Source organism: Seriola aureovittata, chromosome 15 (genome assembly GCF_021018895.1).
Source record: "Seriola aureovittata isolate HTS-2021-v1 ecotype China chromosome 15, ASM2101889v1, whole genome shotgun sequence".
In the NCBI taxonomy this organism is placed as follows: Eukaryota; Metazoa; Chordata; class Actinopteri; order Carangiformes; family Carangidae; genus Seriola; species Seriola aureovittata.
In genome coordinates, this window is record NC_079378.1 from 22676503 (window position 1) to 22691481 (window position 14979).

A 14979-nucleotide genomic window follows, 5' to 3' on the forward strand; every position below is an offset into this window, starting at 1 on the left:
GCTGATCAGCAGAGACGGAGTTGCATTATTATTAGTCGCAGTGCAGAAAATAATCTCCTCAGAGTAAGGTCAGTTTGTACTGTGACTTGAGTGGGTATCATCACACATCCAAAGGGAACAGTCTGTCACCAGGCGATCTGTAGCACTCAGCAATTAGACTGCACTCAACAGTATAGTGTGACTCACCTGTGGTTTCTTCATATTGCATTGTTTGACAGAAACCTTATGGTTTTTGAATGTGTGGGATTTTTTTTTATTTTGCTGGCAAGATGCAAATACTGCGAACATTATATGAAATATCACGTTTCACAATCTTCACCTCTTTCATGCAGAAAAATGTGTAAAATCTTAAAGGGCTAAATTGTCTTTTTGTGTGTATATGAAATAATAAAAAACTTTGAGGAAGTACACTTTTGCTCTGAAGGCCCAACCTTGTATCTTATAATCACACATTTTATTCATTCTCCTCACATTCAGTAACAGATGGAGGTATTCACTGTGTCCTTTCTTTGCCCCACCCTTGTTTTACTGGTTTCGGCTTAACCAGTTTAGCCTCTCTGTTTACTCTATATAACTTCCACCTGTAGTACCTGTGCGATCACTCTGCCACTGTGCTGACACAAGTCACTCACTGTCTACGTAGAATCTTGTCTGTATTAGAGGGAACAGCTCCAAACTGTCCTCATGTCATCTGACCAGGATAACTGCCACCTGTGTAAGGAATACCTCAGGGACCCCGTGTCCATCCCGTGCGGCCACGGCTTCTGCTCCATTTGCCTGAAAACATACTGGGACCATGCTGACCACACGGGTACGTACCTCTGCCCGCAGTGCAGGGTCACCTACAACAAGAGGCCCACACCAAGACGCATGGGAGGCTCCCGGCAATCCACCATCCAACGCAACTCCGAATCTTTCCCACCTCCACCCCCATCCCCTGACTACAACTATGCAGGACCCCAGGATGTAGGCTGTGACATCTGCATCGGCAAGAAGCACAAAGCTGTCAAGACCTGCCTGATGTGTTTGGCTTCCTACTGCGAGAGGCACCTCAAGCCTCACTACGAGTCAGCCACTTTTAAAAGGCACAAGCTGGTGGATGAAATCGGCCACCTGGACAGGCAGATCTGCCCCCAGCATCAGAAGGGTCTGGAGCTGTTCTGTCGCACCGACCAGATGTGCATCTGTGTGCTGTGTACGGTGAAAGAGCACAAAGGTCACGACATGGTGTCTGCTGAGCAGGAGAGGGCTGAGGAGCAGGTCGGTAACATTTTCCTTAAAGTGACAAAACTGGTTCTTCACACTTCATTAGCTTAGCAACAGGAGAACTAAGAATGAAAAAATTTGCTTTGCTCAACTTGACTAGTATGGTTTAATGGACACGAACATGTCATTTGTGAATCATTGACACATGTGAAAATCATGGTCCATTGCACAAGCAACACAGAGGCAGGTAATGCAGAAAGAGCAGCTCACGATAGATGAAACAAGCCTGGAGAGCCTCATTTGTGAGACTCACTCAAATGAAAATAAGGCTGCTGCTGCATATGCAAAAAAAAAAAAAAAAAGTGTGATTTTTACTTGGGTTAAACTTTACGCTGTTGTTATCAAATCTAACATTTATCTTTAAAACAGTCTTGAATAGATGAATTAGTGTAAATGTATCGGTGTCATCAACATCAACAATGTCTGTTGTTCTCACCATAGCAACGGCTGGGCGCCACCCAGGCTGAGATCCAGGAGAAGATTCATGACCGACTCAAGCAGATGGAGGAACTAAAACAAGCAGTGGATTCACTCAAGGTTTGTGCAACTGCCATCTATCACGCAGATAAGACCAGACTAACCACTACAGAATAAATGGAAAGTTAAATCAACTACCAACACAGACAACATTCCTTCATGTGTGTGGGGGGGGCGGTGATGACAGTTTCCCTCAGTGTGTTAGTGAAATCAGTGTGACTCACAGTTGATTTATTGCATACCTCCGTGTTTCCTGTGCAGAACTCGGCGCAGAGGGCGCTGCAGGAATGTGAGAAGATGTTCGCCGACATGATGCGCTCCATTGAGAGGATGCAGCAAGAGATGACTAAGCTGATCTCCTCCAACAAGAGAGCGGCACTCAACAACGCGGAGGGCCACATGGAGCGTCTGAGTCATGAGATCGCTGACCTGAAGAGGAGGGACAACGAGATCACGCAGCTGTCCCGCACCGAGGACCACATCCACTTCATCCAGGTAACTCACAACTGCGAAACAGAAACATTAAGAAAAATGTTCAGTTAGACATATGACCACACTCACACTACGATAAAGTGCCATCATCCATTTTATTCTGTTCAGGGGGCTAGAGCCTACCCATCATGCACTGGTGTGTCACCCTAAAGAGGTCACCAGTCTATTGACTTACTTAGTATAACATCTAGTCCCATTCTGTATCTCCCGCCTTTCCTTTGTTCACTGCACCTTTCAACTGTAAATGTCCACCAGTTAACTACTAACTGATAACGTGATGTCTGGTGTGAACTGAAAGCAACCGTGGACGGATTTAAAACATACATTACTTAAACGTTTTTCTGTATTCCCTCATTAGAGCTACCACATGCTGATAGCTCAGACGGAGGCCGAGGAGCTGCCTACAGTGAGCGTCAACCCCTACTTCACCTTCGGCCCAGTGACTAAGGCCGTGTCTGAGATGAAGCAGCACTTGAATGAATTCAGCAACGACGAGCTGGTTAAGGTAGCAAAGACAGGTGAGTGTGGAGCTTGTTGTTCTAAATAACAGAAAAATACAGAAATGGTGTTATGAACATATTACCACTGTTACCAGGTTAACTCATTCATTATTTCTTTATTTCACAGTTAACAAAATGACTTTCTGTCAACTGGACGAATCCAAAAAGAGACGGTCGATAAAAAGTGAGTCAACCATTCAAGAAAAATATCTTTCTTATTCCTGATTTCATGTGGACAACAAATTAATGTGGTAATAATATTAGTACAAAGAACTAATCGTGTTCAAACTACCTGTAGTTAATCCACTAAGTCAGCATAGTTACAGTATTAAGAAATTAGAAGGACCCTAATTCAAATTTTAGCCTAATTTGACCAGGGGAAAGTCAAATAGATTTACAGTTTCCTTTGTACGCAAGAGGCTTTGTACATTCCTGTTTGATGTTTGGTCATGGCTGGAGAATGATATTCACTGGAGGGTAGCCTGAGGTCACCCAGCTGCCACATGGGTAAATGTTTACTTTGACCGAGTTTATATTAACACACTTCTCAGATACAGAAATCAAGTTACATGGTATTTGACGGTTCAGATAAGCGTCACACATAGTGTAACAATCACAGTATCTGAATTAATATAATAAGAATATCAACACTGCCCACATCATACGAGCCTTCATTATCAGTCTTGAGGAAATCAAAGGGATAACGTGTATTGTATTGTAAGTTTTTGTATTCACTGATTCTCTATAATATCACTTAACTGATATAAATACATGTTTCCCTCCACAGGTGATGAAGCTGCCATGTACAAGTCTGTCCCAGTTCAGGAGCCTCAGTACAGGGAGGACTTCCTAAAATGTGAGTCTTGGCTTCTCTCGTGCTGCTTTCTGCAGTGACACAGTTCACTGCTCTCCCTGCTCATTTCAATGCATCAGGCAAATTAGATGCTGATGAGGTTCTCTGTCAGATCCTGTGGCTGACCACAACATCCGATTTGTGTAGCTACTGTACGTCCTACAGTGTTGACAGAGAGAGATTGACTCATTATAAATATATTACCAAGCACTTACACAGCATGAAAAAGCTGATGTTTACTAACCAGTCAGATAAGAAACAAAAAACAACTAAAATAAAACATTTCAATAGGATATTTAAAAAAAATATATTAGTAATATAATAATCTAATCTTGGAGGCTAAGAATATAAAGTTGGGGGGAATGGCCTTGTCTTTAAGGACACTGGAGAAGGTGCTGACAGGTCCTGGGTCTCGCTTTACAGTTAAAGATGCTCTTTGTTAGATGGACTTCTGTTGGGGGTCAAACTCACACACAGTGTTGATACCTCTGGCGTTCCAGATTATAGGCCGGGCAGATCTAGCCGAGGCCGCCGGGTGTCCCACCAGCTGTGACCTGCAGACAGCAGGCAGGTGACATCTAAACCCTGGGTTCATTCTGATTTCTGTGTGTCCAGCCAGAGGCTCTCACTCTTTCCCTTCAAATCTTGTTACTGCAGAAGTTAGTTAAAAATCTAACAGGAGAAATCCTAACTACATTCTACTAACCTCTACAACCTTGCAGCTGGTGGTGACAGGTGAGGGGTCCATATGTGATGAGTTGGGAGTGAGAATTTGTTGCAAACAGTAACTTTTGCCGATCTTCCTCATTTACATTCAACCCAAGCAGTTTCAGTGGAAACCCTTCCTCTTGTGAAGTAAATGTTCACAATCTTCTGTCCCCTCCTAGATGCTTGTCAGCTGACTCTGGACACGAACACAGCCTACAGACAGCTCTACTTGTCCCGAGGGAACAGGAAAGCTTCACTCAGGAGAGACCCCCAGTCCTACGGTGACCACCCCGCCCGGTTTGACTCCCTGCCCCAGGTCCTGTGTAAGGAGCCCCTCTCTGGAGGCGCCTACTACTGGGAGGTTGACTGGAGCGGGGAGGGGGCGGCCATCGGCATCACCTACAAAGGCATCAAGAGAACCGGCTACGGAGACAGCTGCCGCATCGGCTACAACCGCAAGTCTTGGAGCCTCTTCTGCTCTGATTCCAGCTACTCAGCTCGCCACAACAAGGACCAGATAGATATCAACCTGCCCTATTCCTCCCGTATAGGGGTGTTCCTCGACCACGCCGGGGGCACCCTGTCTTTCTACACTGTAGGGGACACCATGTCTCTCATCCACCGCTTCAAGGCCTCTTTCAGTGAAGCTGTCTATCCAGGCTTCTGGGTTTGGTATGAGTCGGCCATCACCGTCATCCAGCTGTGATTAAATAACACACTTCTAATAATCAATGTACAACAGTGATTCAGTTTAGGTATGAATGTACAGAACAATACTACTACTCTGTGATGGCATGTTATAATTCTTTGACAAGTTTGGATATGTTCTTTATTTTTTAGACCTTACAATATGTGTTATATATGAGTATCAGGGGACCTGTTATTGATGACTGTGAATATTCTGCAAATCAACATGTGGAGAATGTGAGCTCAAGTGTATGAAGTGAATCAGCATTTAAATTATTTAAAGTAATGAATGACTTGATTTAAATTTTTTTCAATAAACATACAATTTTTATCAAATAAATATTTTATAGCGAGGATAAACTGTGGTATGTTGTATTTCTACTCCATCCCTCTCTTCTCAAAAACTTCCTTCCTTACTTACTCCCCAGTGTCATCACCCCTCAGCCTGCATGAATACAGTAGAAGTTTTTTTCACTCAGTTAGGCATCATTTAAAAAGGAGAAAACTTAGGTTCAAGTCAGGTTTAAGAGAATTTTAAAAAAGCCAGTCATTATGTCAGGAAAACTAATGATAGCTTTTCAGCAACTTCTCTATTCCAGTTACCTGGTCTGTAAGATCATAAAAACACTGATATATATTACTAGCATCATCATTCAAAATAGATTAAATAACAAAAATAATAATAATGCTTTGTGTGTGCACAGCAGTGTTGGTTTAGTGGAAGACTGAGAGGTTTGAGAGGAGTTGTACAGAAATAGGTGAGGTGTGACCGAGAGCTCCTGAGTTCACACATGGTGAAACTCATTTAGAAACTCTCCTAGTGGCAGTTTTATTTGTTTGTGGTATACTGAACTAAGGTATGGTCCAGTCTGACAGTAAAGATCTTTATCATCTAGTTATTCATTAAAAGTCTGGATTCGGTCAGACAGTATACATGACGCAATACATGAATTTTTTTCTTTACAAATGTAGCTGTAAAACTGGCTGAGTTCCACTTGATCATTGTAGCAGAAAATCCTATATGTAGTTGTAGCTGGTGGCCATTTCCTCTTTGCTGGGAGGCATTTCAGCGGCTGGGCTATTGACAAAACATGTTTTATTTAAACACAGGCCAATGATTACACATCAGGAAACATCACAACTGGTGACAATGCAAACAAAAGTGTTTGTGAATAGTTTGAAAGTTGTTGCAGTATCGTCCTCCTGGGATTGTGGAGTGAAGCTTGTTTATATTGTGGATTCCTAAAACTGGAGCCTTTAGGGAAAACTTTGAAGATATTGTAGAGAGGATATGAAAAACTCCCCCACTTCTTTTGCCATTTTTCATTTTCTGTCTGATTTTAGTTGCTGCTTTACACAGATACATAAACATTTATTTGCCATAATAGAATATATACATTGCCATTATGTATTATTTGACTTTTACACATTAAAAAATTGGTGACAAGAAGCAAATAAAAAGTTAGAGGATTTTGCCCACAATATACTTTTCTGGTGTACAAGAGGAAATTAGCTGTAACTTTGGCATGTAGTATGCTCTGCCTTGTTATACATGAACCTGGAAAATCACTCGTGAGCCTTGCTACCTCTAGTGGAGAAATATATGAAGTACTTACCAAGGCTGTCATCGGCCACTATTCATGCCACTCCTGGGAAAGCTTCTGTGTGAGGAGATGGTTCACTGCTGGAGATAGAAAATAATCTTAGCCTAAAAAGTGCAAGAAATTTGGTACAAAAATTTTAATTGGGTAGATATTACTGGATCAGTAATGTAGGCCTCTCTGAGATAGACCATACGCTTTCATTAAGAGGATTGGTTACTTAAAACAACATAACACAGGCTACCTCCCTGAATAAATTCACCTACATATCTCTGTGCTTTGTACATATTTGTTTTGTAAATCCTACATTGTTGAAAATCGTTGAATGGCCTACAAACCTGCTATTTACATCACCAAGAGTTAACCACAATATAATCAACGGGCTTGAGTCTACACAAAGGTAATAAACGGATAGTAAATAATAATTCAGAATTCATGATTTAGTCATAATTTACCTGCCTTTAAATTTAGTCACTCTCCTCATTCCCACCATGTCTACAGAGGGCAGTCAGCCTCAAAGCTTGCACATAGAAAACGGAGAACTTGTTTCTCTTCGGACACATTTGCCCTGCGCACCATCAGAAAGAAGCGCCGCATTCTCACATTTTCACGAGTGTGGCTGTACAGGTGAGTGTGTGTTTCGTACGATAAATATAATAAATATTGTACATCTTGGCCACTTACGTCTTTATATCGCTCGGGCGTAGTTAAAGTTAAATCCTTCATATCAGCTCCAGGATTACGTCTTTCTCCGGATGTAACAATAGTTACAGAAGACAGAAACCTATGAATGGAGCTAGCTAGTTTGCTAACATAACATTAGCATAGCGCTAGCATTATATTTCTCTAAACTAGCCTTGTGGAGACGAACGGTTGTGGCTTCCGCATGTCATTTGACTCAAGTTGAGATTGCCAACATCTGAGTGGTTTGTTGTTTATGTGAAAGCGAGTATTACAATTAGTATTACAAATAAAAAGCCACAGTAACTTCGCTAACATAGCCGTCGGGCCACTTTTGTGTTGAGGCATACGTTGGGACTGTCACTATGACAACCGAATGGACGGGAGAGACTCTTCTAGTTTAATTTATTTAGCTTCCCCAGCTTGGTTAACTAACTTAATATTAGCTGTTGGATTAGTGGTGCAACCTGACGCTGTTTTATATAGGAACGCAAGCATCAACAGAGGTACAAGTACACATGAAAATAGCCCTGATCCAGGGGTACCCGTACAATGTAATTCTCCAGCAGTTGGCTCATTATGAACTAAAATTAGATAATATAATAATATATTAAGAATAATAATTAAAAAATGTATGAGTTTAAACATGTTTGTGTTACACAAGCCAGAGACCCTCATGGACCCCTACACTGATATTGTTGTTGGCGTGGATTAGCCACCTCTTGTGAGTGGGTTTCAGAACACATTTGACTGCCTGTGTAAAAGACATATCGACACCCTCTTAAAATAATGGCCTAAGTCATTTTTTCAGGTTTTTCAGGAAACACAAAAAACTCAACAAAAGAGTCACACTTTTGACATAGGCCATTATACAACCGGGGGTAGAATTGCATGTTCCCCTCAACTGAGGATTCAGGCGATTTTACCAGAGGTGGCCAGCATCATGAGGGGGTGATTTAGGCAAAAAAAACATTTTTGTCAAAACATGACTTAGGCCATTATTTTAGGAAGGTGACGATATGCATGGTACCAGTATGTCAGGAGTGGTTTTGCTACCTTAGGAATTTTTCATTTAATAGTCTCACAAAGGTCATGGGGAGTAGAAAATATGTAAGGAGTATTCGTATTTATTTCCATATTTAGGAGTTAGGACACTTGTGTTGTTTGCGTCTTCCTCAGTCGAGATGGCGGCTCCGAAGGTTCCAGAGGTTCGTGACATTATGCGGATCGAGAGAATTGGTAAGAATCACTTTACTCTGGGACCTTGTCTGTCGAAATGTTAATGGCTGCAAATTAATGATTGCTTTATGTGTTTTAAAATAGGTCAGCCTTATTTCATGTAGATGCAAATGGTACCTTATCTTATCTACCTTCTCTCAGCTCTTCCAAATGGGTTTTATATGATTGTGTTTTTTTTCTCTTGTTAAGGTGCACATTCTCACATCCGTGGCCTTGGTTTGGATGATGCTTTGGAGCCAAGACAGGTAGAATTAAGTCTTAGCTCATAGTGTGTATTATATGAAGTAATTGTGAGACTAGCTCAAACTAAGCAGAAAATATTGTGAATTCAAAGAGTATATTGAATTATAACACAGAATGATGTGCAGATGTGCATGCATATGTTTTGATTTTGGCCTTAAGGATACCTGTTTCTATTCACCCAAAGGTCTCTCAGGGGATGGTTGGCCAGCTGGCCTCCCGTCGGGCAGCAGGAGTCATTCTGGAGATGATCAAAGATGGCCACATCGCTGGCAGGGCAGTACTGATTGCCGGCCAACCTGGCACAGGAAAGACTGCCATTGCCATGGGTAAGTTCTCTCCAGAACACAGTGTCATTTCATCCTCCTCTGGTAGATGTGATATTACTGCCTTGCGTTGATGTGTAGTTGGCTTAAGTTATATTTTTTTTAAAGAAAGAGTTTGCTCCTAGACTGAGTGGCTGAGCATAGGTTCATTTTAAACTTTCTTCTTTATGCAGGCATCGCCCAGTCTCTTGGCTCTGATACACCCTTCACAGCACTGGCTGGTAGTGAGATCTTCTCTCTGGAGATGAGCAAGACTGAGGCACTCAGCCAAGCTTTTAGGAAAGCTATCGGAGTGAGGATCAAGTGAGTGCACTAACACAATAATTGTAACTGTAATTCTTATTGTTTGAAATGAATTTCTCTTCATTGTGTTTGTGTTTTTTTTTTTTTTTTTTTACAGAGAAGAAACGGAGATTATTGAAGGAGAAGTGGTGGAAATCCAGATTGATAGACCAGCCACTGGAACGGTAGGCTGCTTACGCTGTTGTTGGCAGTTGCCTGATTTGGAAAATATTTGAATGAATAAATGTGTAATCAGAATTCAAAAATGTCCCTCCTGGTTTATCAATTTACTGAAAATACTTTGTATTCTGTCAGGGTGCTAAGGTGGGCAAGCTGACTCTGAAGACTACTGAGATGGAGACGATATATGACTTGGGCAACAAGATGATTGACAGTCTCAGTAAAGAGAAAGTACAAGCAGGGTAAGTTAATCTTCTGTTCATGGATCCTTAAATGATCTGTTATCTTTTTGTATTCTACAGTTTCATAACATCAGGCCTGATGGACAGCCGTATGTGATTTAAACCGGATTTCTCTGTTCTCTTTCAGAGATGTTATTACCATTGACAAAGCCACTGGAAAGATCAGCAAGCTGGGCCGCTCCTTCACCAGAGCCAGAGACTATGATGCCATGGGAGCTCAGGTATACTGGCGCATCACTAAAATCCAGATGCTGTTACTCACACTGACTAACAGCAGCAGATTTTTGCTCTAATAAGGCCACTTGACTGTTTTTTAAAATAGTTTACAATTGAATTATGTTAAAAAAAATGACCAATTCTATGTGCAACGGATCATTGTTAATTTTCAGTTTTTCTTTTTAAATCGGTAATTTAATGAAATAAACTGAAAATTATTTTGTTCTATTGTCTTGATAGACACAGTTTGTACAGTGTCCAGAGGGAGAGCTGCAGAAGAGGAAAGAGGTGGTCCACACAGTGTCCCTCCATGAGATAGACGTCATCAACAGCCGTACACAAGGCTTCCTGGCTCTCTTCTCCGGAGACACCGGAGAGATCAAGTCTGAAGTCCGCGAGCAGATTAATGCTAAAGTGTGTGAATGGAGGGAAGAGGGCAAGGCAGAGATCATTCCAGGGGTAGGTTCATTGGGGGGGGGGGGGGGGGGGGGGGGGGGGGGGGGTGTGTGTGTGTGTGTGTGTGTGTGTGTGTGTGTGTGTGTGTGTGTGTGTGTGTGTGTGTGTGTGTGGTGTGTGTGTGTGTGTGTGTGTGTGTGTGTGTGTGTGTGTGTGTGTGTGTGTGTTGTGTGTGTGTGTGTGTGTGTTTGTTTGTTTGTTTGTTTGTTTGTTTGTTTGTTTGTTTGTATTTGCCTTTTCTGTGATTGTACTCGACTGATTTTCCATGTCTGTGGCTGCAGGTGTTATTTATTGACGAGGTCCATATGCTGGACATGGAGTGCTTTTCCTTCCTGAACCGGGCCCTGGAGAGTGACCTGTCCCCAGTTCTCATCATGGCCACCAACAGAGGCATCACTCGGTAGTGTTTACATATCATACCACCTTTACCTCCCATCTCATCATTCGAGTTATCACATTTATGGATACACCAGTATATTTTTTTTAAATTTTATTTTGGGCAATTTACATTTCATATAACCTGTATATCTGGCTACTGTAAAAAATAATAAAATAAATTTCATGTAACTCATAAAATGTCCATGTAGGTGATATAATTATAACAATTTAAAAAAAAAAAAAATGATTTTGAGGTGTCACTTGTCACATAACACTGAATATCCGCCTTTTTTTCCTCTCAGTATCCGCGGCACAAACTATCAGAGCCCTCATGGCATCCCCATTGACCTGCTGGATCGCTTGCTCATCATCGCCACCTCCCCTTACTCGGAAAAAGAGACGAGGCAGATCCTCAAGATCCGGTGAGAATCTGCACTGATCATCCATCAATAATCGTCCACACAGGGTTCCTCCATAAGGCCAACGTCTTCAATGTCTATATACAAGGCCTACACATGTCACCAGTGTATAATGTAAATCTGCATGGTTTTTATTTCAGGTGTGAGGAGGAGGATGTGGAGCTGAGCGAGGAGGCTCACACTGTCCTGACTCGCATCGGCATGGAGACGTCACTGCGCTACGCCATTCAGCTGATCAGCACTGCAGGACTGGTGTGTCGCAAACGCAAGGTTAGTTCAGTCTAAATGAGCAAATTTTATTGCAACAGCTGCAATGCATGTAAAAAAAACTAATTGTCATCAAAATCTGTGGGAAATGTTTTTAATCATGACTAATTATTGCCATTAGCCAGTGTGTTGGGCTCATCTGTGTGTTTTGGCTCCTTCAGGGGACAGAAGTTCAGGTGGAGGACATTAAAAGAGTCTATTCTCTGTTCCTGGATGAGGCCAGATCCTCTCAATACATGAAGGAGTATCAGGATTCCTTCCTCTTTAATGAAACACGTGAGTTTGCTCTTCATCCCCTCTGTCTAGCACAAGTTAAATCAAAGTCCAACAATGCATCAAAATGCTGAAACAGACTCTTACCCAGGGTCACCTGCTGTAATTTATGTTCTCACATGCTCACTAAAACTGTTCCTCATCATACTGATTGGTTTGTAGTTTCACAGCAAAGTAGAGAAGAGAAATGGTACAAAGAAAAATACCAAACAAAAACTAACTGATATTAGCCCACCAGCAGGGTCAGCCCTCCCTTATTTAAAATAATAGAATAAAATACCTTGTTATGAAGTACAGAATGGCACAGTTAAAATAATCTGAATGTAAAATATTGGCCTCGTATGTAATCTGGTGAATAAGCAGGATTCATTTGTTTTTACCTTTCAGAAACTGCTTCCATGGACACCTCATAATGAAGACGACTGCTTTATTTTCTTACTCTGTGAAGTTTTTATGTTGTCGATCGTCCTCTGCAGTCAATTCAGAACAGGTTTTTACTTAAATTTGAATTCAGCAGTGAATTACATTGAAGATGGAAGACTGAAGATAGAATCAAATGTATGATATTCCTCACGTTTCTTCTCTGTTCAACTTAAATATTTGAATTCAAGTATATTTACTGAAATTTGGCTTAATTCTGAATTTAGCACAATTCTGTTCATCACCGAGGCCTTGTGGCAGGAATATCCATTCCTTCAGTGTTTTTTTTTTTTTTTTTTGACTTTACAATGGTTTATTTGTATGAAAATTATTAAACAGGCTTTTATAAGCACACTCTTGTTCTCTTCTCTGTCACTCCGTCTTGAACGTTCAAAACAAACTGATTTTATTGGTTAGAAATCATCCTACCAATCATCCTAGTGTCAGATTATTTGATATGAATGAACCCTAACTCACCAGGCCAAACTAGTTCTAACAGTTTCCAGACTATTGTTAGTTCTCACCCACACACACAAACCCTGAAATCCAACACCTCTCTTGAAGTCCTCACAATAATAATGTAAGAAGCTTGAGATAAAAGCAAAATGATTATTTTTATGTTGGCATCAAGTCCCTGGGTTAATGTTTTTTCTTGAAATTATTTATTTAGAGGATAGTTGAGAACATTTCACCAGCTTCAAAGGAGCAGCCTTGCAGTTACAGAATATTAGAAGTCTACAGCAAATGAGCAGCATGACTGAAAACCCTTAACCCTTCCCTTCCCTGTATCCTTTTTCCCTTTTTTTTTATATACACAATATGCACCCAATAGAAATTTCTGCAGCTATTTTACACTCTGAAAAGGGGATGTATAGTAACAAAAGTGCATCAACATGTTGGGAGACAATCCAGTAAATTATTTAAATTTTAAGACGGAGACAATCATGTACATATACATGAGGATACTAGGCAACATTTTCCTTCTACAGCATACTTGAATCATACTACGTGAATCTGTTCATTTGTTGGCAGAGTGAAAAAGTAATTTTAATTCCCATCATGTGTTTTTCTTTAACTATATCGTCAAGTCCCTGGTTCCATTGTTCCTGCTAAGTGGTCTGTAATCTAAATTAATTTGGCATATGACACCAAACAGAAAAACGTCTCCTAACAAGAAAAAAATACTTAAATGCATGCCATGACCAAGATTTAAGAATAAAGACTTAGTTTTTTACAGTTGGTTACACTCTTCATACACACAACATGGAGCTCAGCACAACTGTTAATCTCACATCCAAAATGAATGAATGCAACAAACCAAAAAAACTAAGAATTGCTCCTCTTTACCATGTGGCTCGTTACCTTACCGTATCTAAGTATATGGTAAAAATTAAATAAAAAATGCTGCAATATGCTTTATGTTTCTAAACTAAACTAATTCCTGTAGTGCAGTACAAAACAAGTGCATATATTCACTGTACATGCATGTGCAGGATATCTACAGATCTAAATATAAAACAGTGTTAATCATCCACATCACACCTTATGTGCTCTCCTGAAATACACCTGGGAGACAATCTTTATGCAGCCAGATCCATCCCTTACAATCTCAGGCACCAAGCATTCATCATCCAGGAGGGACATGTGATGTTGAGTGTTCATTAACTCTTTCTCTCTCTCTCTCTCTCTCTCTCTCTCTCTCCATGAGGAAAAGAATTCCTCTGTTGGGTTGTTTTTTTTCTTTTAAGACATAGATGTAGCAGAATGCAGTAAATCACAGTCTGATTTACAGTAACTTAGTGTTATGTTTGCTTATAAACATAAAATACAACCGATTTTAAAATCGCATGTTAACATCTGGAGAGTAAGAGAAAGAGTTCATGATCACTGAATACGTTTTGTGTGAAGTTTACCCCACACTGACGGCTGTTGTGCTGCCTGTGTGGAGAGTTTTGGAAACTGAGTACAGAGAAATGTGTTTAACCAGTTGTAAAAGAAAACTAAAGCAGGTCATTCTATATATGACGATGAACAGGACAGGAGTATGTAATACTTTTTTTTTTTTTAAGTCTATTTTTTGGGCTTTTTTATGCCTTAATTTGATATTACAGTAGAGAGACAGGAAATGGGGAGACAGAGAGAGGGGGAATGACATGCAGCAAAGGCCGTCCGATGCAGGACTTGAACCGGGGCCAACTGCAGCGAGGACTGTAGCCACTGTAGCCTACACATGGGGCGCCTGCATAGACCACTACACCACATGATGCCCCTATGTAATACTTTTAATATTGCTACCACAAGGTGGAGCCCAAACATCTCTGTTGTAGACACCATTTCTGCAAACAATACAATATGCAAACCGTGCAGAGATAAATGTGAGCGCCATGATTTTCAATAAGCAAGTCAACAGCATTGCTCACAATCTATAAATACCTCCTGACTGCATCACTTAATTTATTGAAGCCGTCTTCTTGTATGATGGGTGTGAGCTTGTACAGAAAATGACTGCAGCTAGTCCACACCTCAACGTCACACCCTGTCTGATATACTGCAGGTGCTACCACACACACACACACACACACACACACACACCCACTATGGGACAGATTTCCTCACAGCTCCATTCCTATGTACTTAGATAATCAGATGCTTCGTACTGCAGATGATCCCATCCTTTTTTTTTTTTTGTGGTGTCATTCCGTCACGGGTTTAGGATATCTTTACATCATCTGAACCTTTTCAATCATAGCTGAAAAAAATTATATCACATCATGGT

The 14979-nt window shown here is 40.9% G+C and overlaps 2 protein-coding genes across 3 annotated transcripts; both read left to right on the forward strand.

Moving 5' to 3' along the window:
• Positions 1-587: 587 nt before the first annotated feature.
• ftr83 (finTRIM family, member 83) lies at positions 588-5358 on the forward strand. Its single transcript, XM_056397573.1, has 7 exons — positions 588-1260; positions 1708-1803; positions 2005-2238; positions 2594-2753; positions 2863-2919; positions 3523-3591; positions 4476-5358. The coding sequence occupies exons 1-7, from the start codon at positions 685-687 to the stop codon at positions 5000-5002; spliced, it is 1719 nt and encodes a 572-aa protein (XP_056253548.1). The 5' UTR covers positions 588-684; the 3' UTR covers positions 5003-5358.
• A 1702-nt stretch (positions 5359-7060) lies between these two features.
• On the forward strand, positions 7061-12555 carry ruvbl2 (RuvB-like AAA ATPase 2). 2 transcript variants are annotated; one of them, XM_056397277.1, is made up of 14 exons: positions 7061-7211; positions 8445-8504; positions 8694-8749; positions 8932-9073; positions 9244-9373; positions 9471-9537; positions 9668-9774; positions 9902-9995; positions 10231-10449; positions 10728-10846; positions 11127-11246; positions 11384-11513; positions 11672-11786; positions 12171-12555. In XM_056397277.1, exons 1-14 carry the CDS (start codon positions 7076-7078, stop codon positions 12194-12196), a joined length of 1521 nt encoding a protein of 506 aa, XP_056253252.1. In that variant the 5' UTR covers positions 7061-7075; the 3' UTR covers positions 12197-12555. The 2 variants fall into 2 exon arrangements, with proteins under 2 accessions (XP_056253252.1, XP_056253253.1); XM_056397278.1 differs by having other exon boundaries at positions 7166-7211; positions 8409-8504.
• Positions 12556-14979: the final 2424 nt, after the last annotated feature.